Raw genomic sequence first — 15,344 nt, forward strand, 5'->3', positions numbered from 1 at the left:
GCTTGTACCGCCTAGTTTCAGTTGGCAGGCAATGTCATCAGCTTGTACTTCCTTGTTCAGTTGGCAGGCAATGTCATCAGCCTGTACTTCCTTGTTTCAGTTGGCAGGCAATGTCATCAGCTTGTACTTCCTTGTATCAGTTGGCAGGCAGTGTCATCAGCTTGTACTTCCTTGTTTCAGTTGGCAGGCAGTGTCATCAGCCTGTACTTCCTTGTTTCAGTTGGCAAACAGTGTCATCAGCTTGTACCGCCTAGTTTCAGTTGGCAGGCAATGTCATCAGCTTGTACTTCCTTGTTTCAGTTGGCAGGCAGTGTCATCAGCCTGTACTTCCTTGTTTCAGTTGGCAGGCAATGTCATCAGCTTGTACTTCCTTGTTTCAGTTGGCAAACAATGTCATCAGCTTGTACCGCCTAGTTTCAGTTGGCAGGCAATGTCATCAGCTTGTACTTCCTTGTTTCAGTTGGCAGGCAGTGTCATCAGCTTGTACTTCCTTGTTTCAGTTGGCAGGCAGTGTCATCAGCCTGTACTTCCTTGTTTCAGTTGGCAAACAATGTCATCAGCTTGTACTTCCTTGTTTCAGTTGGCAGGCAATGTCATCAGCTTGTACCGCCTAGTTTCAGTTGGCAGGCAATGTCATCAGCTTGTACTTCCTTGTTCAGTTGGCAGGCAATGTCATCAGCCTGTACTTCCTTGTTTCAGTTGGCAGGCAATGTCATCAGCTTGTACTTCCTTGTTTCAGTTGGCAGGCAATGTCATCAGCTTGTACTTCCTTGTATCAGTTGGCAGGCAGTGTCATCAGCTTGTACTTCCTTGTATCAGTTGGCAGGCAGTGTCATCAGCTTGTACTTCCTTGTTTCAGTTGGCAGGCAATGTCATCAGCCTGTACTTCCTTGTTTCAGTTGGCAGGCAATGTCATCAGCTTGTACCGCCTAGTTTCAGTTGGCAGGCAATGTCATCAGCTTGTACTTCCTTGTTTCAGTTGGCAAACAATGTCATCAGCATGTACTTCCTTGTTTCAGTTGGCAGGCAATGTCATCAGCTTGTACTTCCTTGTTTCAGTTGGCAGGCAATGTCATCAGCATGTACTTCCTTGTTTCAGTTGGCAGGCAATGTCATCAGCTTGTACTTCCTTGTTTCAGTTGGCAGGCAATGTCATCAGCATGTACTTCCTTGTTTCAGTTGGCAAACAATGTCATCAGCTTGTACTTCCTTGTTTCAGTTGGCAAACAATGTCATCAGCTTGTACTTCCTTGTTTGAGTTGGCAGGCAGTGTCATCAGCTTGTACTTCCTTGTTTCAGTTGGCAGGCAGTGTCATCAGCTTGTACATGTTGGCAGGCAATGTCATCAGCTTGTACTTCCTTGTTTCAGTTGGCAGGCAATGTCATCAGCTTGTACATGTTTCAGTTGGCAGGCAATGTCATCAGCTTGTACTTCCTTGTTTCAGTTGGCAGGCAATGTCATCAGCTTGTACTTCCTTGTTTCAGTTGGCAGGCAGTGTCATCAGCCTGTACTTCCTTGTTTCAGTTGGCAAACAATGTCATCAGCTTGTACATGTTTCAGTTGGCAGGCAGTGTCATCAGCCTGTACTTCCTTGTTTCAGTTGGCAGGCAATGTCATCAGCTTGTACTTCCTTGTTTCAGTTGGCAAACAGTGTCATCAGCTTGTACTTCCTTGTTTCAGTTGGCAGGCAGTGTCATCAGCCTGTACTTCCTTGTTTCAGTTGGCAAACAATGTCATCAGCTTGTACTTCCTTGTTTCAGTTGGCAGGCAGTGTCATCAGCCTGTACTTCCTTGTTTCAGTTGGCAGGCAGTGTCATCAGCTTGTACATGTTGGCAGGCAATGTCATCAGCTTGTACTTCCTTGTTTCAGTTGGCAGGCAATGTCATCAGCATGTACTTCCTTGTTTCAGTTGGCAGGCAATGTCATCAGCTTGTACATGTTTCAGTTGGCAAACAATGTCATCAGCTTGTACTTCCTTGTTTCAGTTGGCAGGCAATGTCATCAGCTTGTACTTCCTGCAAACAGGAAGTGTGGATGACTTCTTCCAGACCTCCGATCTCATCCCGGCCACAATGGTCCTCCAACCAGGCATGCTGGCCTCGGTCCAGAAGGAGGCTCCGCAGCTCAACATCACCCGCATCATGCAGGATGTAAGCACATGTACAGCATGACAACATTACAAACATATACTGGGATAGATCGATGGACATGAGTTTTCTAAATCTTTCGAAAAAAAATTCAATATTATGGATTTAAAAAAATGTGTGCACTATACTAAGAAAATATGGTTAAAAGAAATCTATTTTTATATGGGATTGAGGTTCTGGGGATGGCTAATAACAAATTTAAACTTTGTTGAGGGTTTTTAAACAGCAGTAAAGTGTTGTCAAGTGGGGTAATTTGACCAATGCATCAGCATGCCTGAAAATCACATTTTTGGATTTGTTTGTGAATGCTGGTTGTGTTTTCATTTATGTGTGTGTTACAGCACGGCATCTACAGTCATCCATATGATGTCCCCCCCATCTGGTCACAGCCCTACTTCCCCTACATCATCGCTGGAACCGGTGTCATCTTCTTCCTTATGTTCATCCTCTTGGTGAGTAGCTCATCGTGTTGCCATGGCAACTAATATTACGTGTGTTACCGTCAGGTTAATCCTCATGGCAACAGATCATGTTATAGTTCAGATTCAGCCTCCTGATGAATTGCCTGTTATGTTGCTATGGCAACAAATCATGTAGCTCAGGTTTATCCTCCTGGTAAATAGTCATGTCATGGTTTAGCTTGAGTTGCTCATGGTGTCAGTATGGCAGGCACAGTCACTATTGGATTGCATGTCACCTTAACCTGTAACCTCTCATCTACTTCAGGGATTTCATTATTCTGATCTTACTGAAAACATATTTTTCACTTGCCCAAATTTAATGATTTTGGAATATGTTTTGTCCCTTTCCAACAAGCCATTAGGAACCAATGACGATGTGGGTTAGAGTGGGTCTTCAGCAACCCATGCTTTCTGTAAAAGGTGACTATGCTTGTAGCAAGAGGCGACCGACAGGATCGGGTGGTCAGGCTCTTTGATGCATGTCATTGTATCCAATTGCATAGATGAATGCTCATGATGTCAATCACTGGATTTTCTGGTCTAGACTCGATTATTTACGGACCGCAGTCATAGAGCTGGAATATTGCTGAGTGCGGCATTAAACAACAAACAAAGACACAGGGTCTGGACATGGTAAATGGAGACCGCTATTAACAAAGCCGCCTCTGGTCTTATCTTCCAGCTATACTTATGCTGCTGTAGAAAGAATGATAAGAAGGACAAGCTGAATGAGCCTCTGACGACCCAGCAGATATTCTACCCGACAATCAAGCCCGATGTGAAGGACCCTTTGACTATACAGCCAGAGGGCACTCCAGTTTTTGTTGCTAAGGGCTGCATGACAACCATTCCAGCTCAACCTATGAGGGTGAAGGCCAAAGGTCTTCTTGAAAGGTCAGTGTCCTCTTCGGACGATGATTGATAATTATTGCTTTTAGCAAAATCACCCTGAGCATTTACGCTTTGGTTATTTTGTTGGAATAATTATTGCACTAGACTTTCATGTGACTGAAGTTATTCATAGCCACAATTTACTTTGGATTCTTAAATGATGCATATTTTCAACACTTTGTAAGTTCCGATGTTGTTGTGTAATTACATTGAGTGACTGCTGTTATCTCACAGTATGAGGAGTGTTGGGGTAGCCTAGTGGTTAAATCATTCGCTCATTGCATCAAAAGTCCGGGTTCGATTCCCACCATGGGTAAAATGTGTGGAGCCAATTTCTGGTGTCCTTGCCGTGATATTGCTGAATATCGCTAATAGCAGCGCAAAACCATACTCACTCACTCACTCACTGCCTAATAAACCTGGTTTTGCACCAACTGTTCATGTTGCTGTATTGATTTTTATTATTGCTGACATTTCCAGTCGACGAGGGTCGAACGCTTCCCTAACAATTGATCTCAATCCCTCACCAGAACTGGCGAGATGGGATGGAACACCGCCCAAGGAAAGGTAACTCTTAATTGTTGATGGTTTCTGGAGGTTTTAACCCCTTGGGAGCCCAAGGCAGAATAAGCCCCTGATGGCAACCCCTGCTTGTCGCCGGAACTTTCTTCCGTTGTAGTTATATCACGGCGTGTCAGCTTAATGTGGGAGGAATGCCCGAAGTGATGTAGGTCTCAGACGTTTACTACTACATCACTTCGGGCTTTCCTCCCACATTAAGCTGACACACCGTGAAATAACTGGAATACAGTTAAAAGCGGTGTTAAACATCACTCACTCACTCTCTCCATTGTAGTAACATCACAACCACTGTAGTAAGTCCCAAGGTAAAGGTTCAAACTTTCTCCTATTTTGGTGCATCACTTCGGGCTTTCCTCCCACATTAAGCTGACATGTGGCGATATAACTGGAATACTGTTAAAAGCGGCGTTAAACCCAACTCACACACTCACTCACTCACTCACTAGCTCAGAATCCCCTCAATGTTACTATTTTGGTGCTCATGGCACCGTTAAAATATGTATTTGGTCCCAGAAGGGCAGTCTGAATTATTTATGCTTAGCAACAATTGTTTGTGATGATGTTTAGCGGTGAAGTCAGTGAAGCCAGGGACGATAAGGAACATAGGATCACAAAGATGGTTTGGATGCACGAATGGCCAAGTTGTCTAAGGCTTTCTTGGTTTGTCTGCACCATACCCATGTTCCTGGGTTTCTAAATGCCTGAGACCAGGGCCCATGTCCACAAAGTGATCTTAGCACTAAGGGGATCATAAGTCCCATGCTTTAACATATGGTTACGATCATCATAGCGCTAAGATTGCTTTCAGGAACGGGGCCCAGCATCACTTCAGGCTTTCCTCCCACAGCTGACAGGCCATCATATGAATGGAATACCGTTCAAAGCGACTTCAAATCAAACTCACTCACTAACTCAGTCGCAAGAATGCTTGTCATTGATGCATGTCCTCATATCCAAATTGCATAGATTGGATTGTCTGGTCCAGACTTGATTATTTACAGACTGCCGTCATATAGGTGGAATATTGCTGAGTGCGTCGTTAAACAACAAACAAACAAACAAACAAACAAAACACTCAGTCCACTCTGTGTGGGGCCATCAAGTATCAAGACATGCAGTGTAATGTTTGTGAACTCTCCTAATTGTACAATCTCAAAGCTGCACGAAATTTCTGTTAATTAGGACATTAGCTCTTGATTGACGGTGGGTTAATATTGCATGATTACTGGTGCACTCGGTACAAGCTCCAGGTGCAGAGCATGCAGACGTTCCTGTTCAGTGTTTTGGCTGACCTTTCTAAATATAAAACATCAATGCCAGACAAGAAGCAGTCTGGATTATTCGCCAAAGATTCCTTTGGGAGAAAAAGGCAAAATATCGATCCAAATCATGGGAATGGATCAAAAACAGGATCAAGAATAGGTTTTCAGCAACCCATCTCTACCGTAAAAGGCGACTTTGCTTGTAAGAGGCGACTAACGGGATTGGTTGGTCAGGCTTGCAGACTTGGTTCATGCATGTCATCGATCCCAATTGCCTGGATCAATGCTCATGATATCAATCACTGGATTGTCAGGTCCAGGCGCGATTATTTTCCTGGAATATTGCTGAGTGCGGCGTTAAACAACAAACCAACGAACCAGAGGTAGTCGCCATATTGGACTAAGTAGGACTGAAACTTCTGAACATGACAGTACCTGGAATTAATTAATTAATGTTTTTGATTTGAGCATAATGTAACTGTAGAAAGCCTTGAGAATGTTTTTATGTGTATAAGCAGTGTTTTATGGTCTTGAAGCAACTAGTGCATTCATTCTCTTGTTGTTTCTGGGTCTGTTAAGTTAGATTTTTTTATAACCACATCACAAGCCAAATTTGCCATAGAAAATCTGACAATAATCCAGTGTTAATTATTTCTTCAAAATCATATAATCTTTGATAGTGAACCAGAATAGGAATGACTTTATCCTCATGATATCAGTGTTTGTTTTTACAGTGCATACAGTGTTCATGGTCTTGTTTTTTCTCCACAGTTCGGGACTGGAGTTTTTGCTCTCTGCAGGAAACAGACTCAGTCGCAGAGACTTACGAAATGCTGTTAAGCACCCTAAAGCTTTATATGAGGAATTCTGGGTGAGGAGCAGAATCAGACAAATCCTTCAAATTACATGTCGGAATGAATGAATTCATTTACAGCGATAGTGGGGTAGTGTTGAGGTTAAAGCTGTCGCTCATCAGGCCGATAGGTTCGATTCCACACATTTGTACAGTGTGTGAAGCTAATTCTGGTGTCCACCTGCTGTGGTATTGATATTCCTGGAATATTGCTGGATATTGCTGGGATATTGCTGGAACATTGCTGGAACATAGCTGGATATTGCTGGAACTTTGCTGGAACATAGCTGGATATTGCTGGAACATTGCTGGAACATTGCTGGATATTGGTGGAACATTGCTGGAACATAGCTGGAACATTGCTGGATATTGCTGGAACATTGCTGGATATTGCTAGAATATTGTTTAAAAAATTGCTGGAATATTGCTGGGTATTGCTTGAATATTGTTTAAAAAATTGCTGAATATTGCTGGATATTGCTAGAATATTGTTTAAAAAATTGCTGGATATTGCTGGAATATTGCTGGATATTGCTAGAATATTTTTAAAAAAATTGCTGGATATTGCTAGAATATTGCTGGAACATAGCTGGAACATTGCTGGAACATTGCTGGAACATTGCTGGAACATAGCTGGAATATTGTTGGAATATTGCTGAATATTGCTAGAATATTGTTTAAAACATTGCTGGATATTGCTAGAATATTGTTTAAAAAATTGCTGAATATTGCTGGGATATTGCTAGAATATTGTTTGAATATTGCTGGGATATTGCTGGAATACTGCTGAAATATTGCTGGAATATTGCTAAAAGTGGGTTAAAGCCATACTTGCACACTCACTCACTTACTCATTTATGGTTAATTATTTGGGTTCACATGGTGCATATTTCAACCTTTCATGTTAAACTTTGATCAGACTTGTACTGCTTTTGACTTGAACTTTCCATGGTGTGTGTTGACTGACCCATGAGTCAACGTTGTGTTATTTCAGGAAATCCCAACAAATCATACAGAAAAGGTATCCGTGGCTGGCTCAGGGATGAAAAACCGATATAAAACTATTATACCAAGTGAGTATACTACACTGTAATGATTGTGCTTGTCTCTGTAATGGAGATCACTCCAATCTGTTGATTCCGGGAGCTCTATCAACTCACCAGGGCTCGTGGCTTCTACATCCGGAATCAATAGATTCAAGTGTTTTCTCAGGCTTAAACCATGTTGTAGTTGATATATATTTTCTCTTGATAATTTTGCTTGATGACCTGTAGTTGCCTCAGTTTTACTTGTTGAGATGATGTTCAGAATGGCAAGTGAATTCCTGGTTTAACTACAACAACAATAGCGTGATGTTGTCATAATGGTTTAAACATTTGTTCTTGTATGCTGTTTATGATGTAAAGTGAGGTGGAATTGGGTGTGTGGTGTGGTGTGGTGTGTGGTGTGGTGTGGTGTGGTGTGGCGTGGCGTGGCGTGGCGTGGCGTGGCGTGGCGTGGCGTGGCGTGGCGTGGCGTGGTGGCGTGGTGTGTGGTGTGGTGTGGTGTGTGTGGTGGTGTGTGGTGTGGTGTGGTGTGTGTGTGTGGTGTGGTGTGGTGTGGTGTGGTGTGGTGTGTGGTGTCGTGGTGTGTCATGGTGTGGTGTCGTGGTGTGGTGTGGTGTGGTGTGTGTGTGTGTGTGTGTGTGCGCTCTCTTGCTTGTACTAGTCCGGACTAATGCCGATTTATAGTGCTAGCCCACTGATATACCATGCTCCAGTTTAACATGAATACCCTACTCAGATACAGTATACTGAATCCGAGCCGACCAGTCCTTGTTTTAGCCCCTTAATGCCGAGCGCCAGACAGGGTAACAACAAGTACCATCTTTTAATGTCTTTTGCGGGGACCCCATTGTTTTTGTATGGGCTGACTAATGATTCAGGGGTGGAATAGATGATACGATACTCATATTAACGTCAAATCATGTGGAAACTTCTTGACTAAAAATATTTCAGAGCAGGTTCCAAAGGAAAGCTGTCTGTTGACACATGTTCGTAGTGGCTATTTTTAGTTGTGAATTTGAAAAGCTAATTACAACACATTTTGCAATATTTGACAGACAAAAATGCTGGGATGGGGGTCATTAAACGAGTGTAGTAAGTAATTTATTTCAGCATGTGTATCATCTTGTATTAATACAGAAAGAAAACTATCTTGTATCGTATCATCGCATGAATACTCACGATGCACTGGTGTATGGATTCACCCCTGATGTCAGTAGGGCTGACTTCTGAGAACTGGTCTGATTCAGGGTAGAATAGGCCCATAGTACCCCATGCTCACCAGTAGGGCTAACTTCTGAGAACTGGTCTGATTCAGGGTAGAATAGGCCCATAGTACCCCATGCTCACCAGTAGGGCTGACTACTGAGAACTGGTGTGATTCAGGGTAGAATAGGCCCATAGTACCCCATGCTCACCAGTAGGGCTGACTACTGAGAACTGGACGGCCACAATAGTTTTCTGCCCACACGATACGGACAAACCCATGGCTGGTCTCTGTTTCAGACGAGCACAGTAGAGCTATTCTACCAGATGGAGAAAGGGACCCTCTCTCTTCTTACATCAATGCAAACTACATAAGGGTGAGTACATCTCTCAATGAATTAGATGATAAAAGATTGAGAATTTTCTGCAATTGCAAAACCACTATAACCATTACACATAATCTGAATGAGAATTCTGGGTCAGAAAAGGTGGTTGTTGGCCTGTGAAGATCTGGGGTAGAATAGGGCTTCACCAACCAATGCTTGTCATAAGAGGTATACTTGCTGTAAAGGGCGACTATGCTTCTCGTAAAAGGCGTCTAACGGGATCAGGGGGTCAGGCTCGCTGACTTAGTTCATGCATGTCATCGATCCAATTGCGGGGATCAATGCTCATGGTATTAATCACTGGATTGTCTGGTCCAGATTTGATTATTTACAGACCGCCGTCATATGGCTGGAATATTGCTGAGTGCGACGTTAAACAACAAACCAACCAAAACCAATGAACTGAAATTTTCATTATGAAAGGATAAGATTTTTCTGACAGGTTTGTGTAATGTTACGTGATGTATCCATGCAGGGTTATGAGGGTGAGCCGAAGGCCTACATCGCTACACAGGGACCTATGGCACACACCATTGTAGATATCTGGAGGCTGATATGGTTCGAGAGGGTGCCCATTGTTGTCATGATCACAAAGTTAAAAGAAAAGAATAAGGTAGGTTCATGAAGAGGTTTGACTGCCAACTGTGACTCTTCGTACAACCATCTCATTTGTGTTCTGAAGAAAGCAAGTATTGATAAGGCCAGACAAATTTAATTTCTTTTTTTCTTGGCAAGAAGCAGAAGAAATTTTTTTTAAATGGTCTTATGAGGTTAATTTTCTAAAACTAAGCTATACTACTCAAAAGAAGTTAAAGAACACTCGATTCTTTTATATTACTGTGATAAATCAGTCATGCAAAATCCAGATTTAATTATTCACAGGCAGCCATCATATAGCTGGAATATTGCTGAGAGTGGCATAAACAATCACAAGAATAAGCCAGCGCTGTGTGTGATGACTGTTATCCATGTCTTGTGTTTCAGCCAAAGTGTGAGAACTACCTCACGGAGAGATATGGCATATTCGGAGACGTAGAGGTCACCGTGGACAAAGCAATAGAGCGCAACGGATATGAAATACGCCATCTACATTTACGAGTAAACTTTTTTCTCTTACATGTTTTTCAAGTTTATTTTTGTCGTATCTACAGCCAGTATTCAAAATACAGCATGAAAATCAAGGGGTCCTTGCCACAGCAATAATATTAATACCTTATTCGACGTAATAAGCTCCCAGGCGCTCTCAAAATTAGGAATAGGGGGCTCTTATTAGAATATTTTTTTGGTGGAAAAAAACAGAGTTGAAAGATAAATTTTGTGGTTTAAGCTGACAACCTGAAATGTTTATGTATGACAGATATATTTTTCCAGAATTAAATTGACCATAATTAAGGGTGCATGTAACACACGAGTGTGTATCATACACGAATAAATAAGTCTTGTGTACATTGATCAGTTGGAAGGAGTGCTAATTGGGATTGTTTACTTGCCAATATATTAACAAATATCGCCCTGGGCGCTAATTGGAGCGGGGCGCTTATTACGTCGAATACGGTAAGTAAAGAATTCGGGGTCCCTAGATTCAAATACCACAGAAGCAAACCCTCAAGGGCCCCAGACTTCTTGATAATTTTGAATTTTAAAATCCATTCTGTGGGGTAGGAAGATATATTCTGAATAGTTCATGATCTGTCTGTATAGATTTGGGAAAATAAATAATATAATTACACCATCAAATACCACAGAAGTGACTCCTCAAGGGCCCCAGGCTTCCCCCTGAATTTTGAACACTGACAGGAAAATCCAGTCTGGGTAGGAAGATATATTCTGCATAGCTTGTGATCTGTCTGTAATAGATTTGGGGAAATAAATAATATAATTACACCAACTGAATTAGAATAAACGCCATGATGATTTGTGTGTTCATGCTATCAACCACTTGTTTGCATGACCAGATTATTTACAGGCCACTGCGATATACAGAAAGCTACTTTTATAACGAACATGCTTATAACAACGTGACGGACATAACAAACTTATTTTTGGTCCCGGATGTTTGCTTACATGATATGGTTTTCATTACGAAATACGATTATAACGAACTAAAATTAGGGGTTCCTTTGAGTTCATTATAACCTAGTGTATTCTATCTGGAATATTGTTTGTTGCACCTATTATGGGGATCCGGGTTAGAATAGCCCGGCAACAGCCTAATTGCTGGTAGTAGCTGGCGACTAAATAGATTGGGTGGTCAGGCTCGGTGACTTGGTTGATTGCGCATTATCGTACCCTGATAGCGTGGATCGTTGTCTGGTCTAGATTGGATTATGTGTCGGCCACCATCATATTGCTGGAAGAGTGCTAAGTGTGGCCTTAAACAACAAAGAAACAAAGGGCAGTGTAAGACCATCATTTCCACGCTGTGTTGCAGTCTCAAGGCGAGACGCGGAATGTGATCCACTACTGGTACACAGCATGGCCGGACCACAAGCCCCCCACATCCCCCTGTATGCTGCTGGAGCTTGTGAAGGAAGTGGAGCTACGCAGATACAAGGCCGATGGCGTCACGCCTAAAGGGCCAGTCCTTGTGCACTGCAGGTACTGCTACATCTACTGGTTTAATATAACCCTGAAATGTGATACGGGAGGAATATGATAATCAGCTTGTCTGTCCCTGTGTCTGTAAACACTTTTTGTCCGGATTATATGTCCAAAACTAATAGGTATTCTTTCATGATACTTTGCACAACTTTTTATTTTTTTCGTTTCCATGGCAACAAGTTTGACTTTGACTCTGTACTATAGTGGTGTGTTTTCCTGGTCCATATCTCTAAAACTTACAGGTATAACTTATAGGTATTTTTTCATGAAACTTTGCACAACTATTTTTTTTTTCCATTTCCATGGCAACAAGTTTGCCTTTGACTCTGTACTATAGTGGTGTGTTTTCCTGTTCCATATCTCTAAAACTTACAGGTATAACTTATAGGTAATCTTTCATGAAACTTTGTAACCACAATGTTCAGATTGCCATGTGGTGTCTTTTGCTTTTTGGGGAGTTTTAGAATTATATTTTTTTTTTACTTCCACAGCAACAAGTTTGACTTTGACTCATTTTGTTCATATTGTTGTGTTTGTCTGGACCATACCTCCGAAACTACTTGGTATTCATTGTTCTTTAGAAATTGTTGGGGCCGGGGGAGTTTGTCATCTTCTGTTGACTTTTGCACACTTTTTGTGTGGAGTGGGGTGTACATAATACACACATACAAGTTTTGATGTATTTTCCTTCAAAGATATTACAATGAACAGGTAACACCGGAAATAGCATACATAACTTTCGTTCGTTTGATAGAAACTTGAAATTTCATTTTTAGCGCTGGTATAGGAAGAACAGGGTGTTTTGTTGCTACCAGCATCGGCATTCGACAGCTGAGAGAGGAACATTCTGTGGACGTGTTGGGAATTGTGTGCAGCATGAGACTTGACAGGTGGGTTTTCTGGCTGACAGTTGTCTCCCTTTGTTTGATGTAGCTTATAAGTATTAGTAATATTTATACCCCAAGTCTTAATTGTTTGTCGGGGGAATATTTCTGATCTATGAAGGATGGAAATAACTCGAGTCAAAACGTTTTTAAGCATACTAGGCAAGATACAATATGATGATAAATATATCAAACTGAGCAAATACTAAGAGACTTGAATTTTTTTTGTTATGTCAGTAGATTTTTACTTGCAAAAGCCTTGTCTGCTTGTCAATGCATATTAAGCTTACAATACGTTGTGGGGCGGTCGGGTAGCCTAGTGGTTAAAGCGTTCGCTCGTCACGCCGAAGACCCGGGTTCGATTCCCGACATGGGTACAATGTGTGAAGCCCATTTCTGGTGTCCCCCGCCGTGATATTGCTGGAATATTGCTAAAAGCGGCGTAAAGCCATACTCACTCACTCACTCACTCACTACAATACGTTGTGACAAGGTCTCTGATTGGACGAGTGGGGATTCACTGCTCATTGTAATTACCAATAATTAAGGTTCACTCATTGTTATTGTTTTCTTGTGAGAAAGGGATAATAATGAGTACACCTTTTATTCATAACTAATGAGGGGGGGGCACGGGTGGCCCAGTTGTCTAAGGCCCTGCAATTTGCTGTGCAGAGTCGCGTTCCTTGTGCAGGCCACAAACCTATGATCATGGGTTTAAATCCTGGTTCGCCCCGATTATGTTTCTAGGTCTGTCAGTACCATACCCATGCTTGTGGGTTTCACTGAAGTGGTAAACATCTGAGACCTGCATCACTTCGGGCTTTCCTCCCACATTAACCTGACATGCCATGATGTAACTGGAATACTGTTAAAAGCAGCGTTAAACACAACTCACTCACTCCCTCATAACTAATGATGACTATCAGTTTGGGGAGAAGAATCACTGTTAATTCATCATAGAGGATTCATTATTTGCCTCAATATTATATGATTGTATTCAGCAGTCAGGACTTTTGAAGAAAAGTAAACTGTACGCACACACTTACAACAAAATGACAGATATAACGAACTGTTGTTTGGTCCCGTCCATTTGCTGTATATGTGCGGGGGGCATGGGTGGCCCAGTCGTCTAAGGCTCCGCGATTGAATGTGCAGAGTTGCGTCCTTTGGGCATGCCAGAAACCTATGATTGTGGGTTCGAATCCCGGTTTGCCCCAATTATGTTTCTAGGCTTGTCAGCACCATACCCGTGCTCGTGGGTTTCACCGAAGTGGTAAACGTCTGAGACCTGCATCACTTCGGGCTTTCCTCCCACATCAAGCTGACACGCCGTGATATAACTAGAATACTGTTAAAAGCGGCGTTAAACCAAACTCACTCACTGACTGTATATGTGCGGTACATATGCTTATACAGTCAAGTCCTGTTAATCCGACATGGTTGGTTGCATATGATTAGGTCGGATTAACGAGTATGTCGAATAAATGTAATTAAGTTGTATCAACGTTCGTGATCGAAAAACGGACAACTACACGATAGATGATGATGCAAACACGTAATAAAAATGGAAAATGAAATATTCATATTGTTATGTTACATTGTCAGCAGAATATATTTTCTAAATATGCAACCTCTATTAAAGCTTAACACCAAACTACTGTTACTGGCTGCAATGGAGTCTGCAATGGAAGTCGCCAGTTTGAAACTGGTACCCCAAAGCTTAAGAAAGCTGCTTTCTTAGTGGCTTACGTTGATTTTCCTGTTAGTCATTTCATTGGTCAGCCATAGTTTACGAAAGGTTATTCTGATGTGATCTGCCCTCGGCGATAGCGAGAACTTGTATCTCATTTTAATGAGATTGAGGTAATCTAAGCATGAGATTAATCCTGTTTTCTTTATATTGTTAAGCAAGTTTATCTCTGCAGCCGTTGTAAAATGCAGCTACCAGCCTACTCATATCGCATCAAAACACAGGGGGTGTGTTCAATAGTACAATATTCTACTGTATGTATTTTGCAGTATTTGGGAGCTCCATGAATCACATACCAATATGGTACAATGTGTGAAGCCCATTTCTGGTGTCCCCCGCCGTGATATTGCTGGAATATTGCTAAAAGCGGCAAAAAACCATGCTCACTCGCTAAAACCCATTTCACCTCACCTCTTCTCATGACATGTTTTCTCTCTTCCAGGGGTGGGATGATCCAAACGCATGAACAGTATGAGTTTATTCACAAGATGTTGAGTCAGTTCGAGCGTGATCTGGAAGACCCATACCTGACAGAGTGAAGCTCACCACGCGTCAACGAGGGATCTCTCACCTAATGCTACTGATTCAGACAAATCTTGTCTTCTGTGGTCGCCATCTTGACTGAAGTATGATGGTCCACTTCCACTTCCTGGTTTGTAAGGGAAGAGTTATCTCCCTTCATGAAGGTTACTTGGTCAGGGATAAGAGTGGTATGGTTGAATATAATGCTGGTGGTTGAAATTGTAAAATGAACGTGGATCTGATAAAGTGATCCTACGTTGACAATTTTTCATGAAAAATTGCTGAAATCACGAATGATAACTTCATCTCTCTGTTGTGGTTTGTAAAGATCTGGAGTAAGATACTTGCTAAACGTTTACATGTTCATTGTTGAACACCAATCATTTTGCAATAAATTCCGTGTTCTTTTGATACCCCTGTACAGAAAGTTTGCATGTAATTTAAGTTTTAGATACTTTTCTACTTTTTCGATACTTGCTTTAGTAATTATTGTAAGTCATTCAACCTGTTCAAGATTTTAATCATATCATTGAATTTCATTGTGCATAACATCATTTTTATAATTTTGACTGAAGTTTGGAGAACCAGTATGTAGTGACTCTTTACTTATCACTTCAGGGAGAGTTGTTCTTCTTCTGCTTTCATTTTAGATTCGCGTTGAATTGTTTTCAAACCAAGCTGACAGGAAATCATGGCTATCGATTTGAAGTAGTCTTTGTTGGCTTTTAGAGTTTGAGGAAAATGTCTGGATTGG

The 15,344-nt window shown here is 41.7% G+C and overlaps 1 protein-coding gene across 1 annotated transcript in view; it reads left to right on the plus strand.

Moving 5' to 3' along the window:
- The window catches only part of LOC139461900 (tyrosine-protein phosphatase non-receptor type 5-like), a 51,778-nt gene extending 37,110 nt beyond the window's left edge, over window positions 1-14,668 (plus strand). The window contains exons 4-15 of the mRNA XM_071243389.1: window positions 1,988-2,152; window positions 2,491-2,601; window positions 3,293-3,504; window positions 3,982-4,068; window positions 6,117-6,216; window positions 7,193-7,271; window positions 8,748-8,824; window positions 9,309-9,446; window positions 9,818-9,931; window positions 11,265-11,431; window positions 12,211-12,324; window positions 14,511-14,668. Coding sequence (XP_071099490.1) covers window positions 1,988-2,152; window positions 2,491-2,601; window positions 3,293-3,504; window positions 3,982-4,068; window positions 6,117-6,216; window positions 7,193-7,271; window positions 8,748-8,824; window positions 9,309-9,446; window positions 9,818-9,931; window positions 11,265-11,431; window positions 12,211-12,324; window positions 14,511-14,607 — 1,461 coding nt within the window. The 3' untranslated portion in view covers window positions 14,608-14,668. The remainder of the gene's footprint in view (window positions 1-1,987; window positions 2,153-2,490; window positions 2,602-3,292; window positions 3,505-3,981; window positions 4,069-6,116; window positions 6,217-7,192; window positions 7,272-8,747; window positions 8,825-9,308; window positions 9,447-9,817; window positions 9,932-11,264; window positions 11,432-12,210; window positions 12,325-14,510) is intronic.
- The last annotated feature ends 676 nt before the right edge of the window (window positions 14,669-15,344 follow it).

This window comes from Haliotis cracherodii, unplaced genomic scaffold, assembly GCF_022045235.1.
Source record: "Haliotis cracherodii isolate W230 unplaced genomic scaffold, xgHalCrac1.p SCAF_15, whole genome shotgun sequence".
NCBI classification, from domain to species: Eukaryota; Metazoa; Mollusca; class Gastropoda; order Lepetellida; family Haliotidae; genus Haliotis; species Haliotis cracherodii.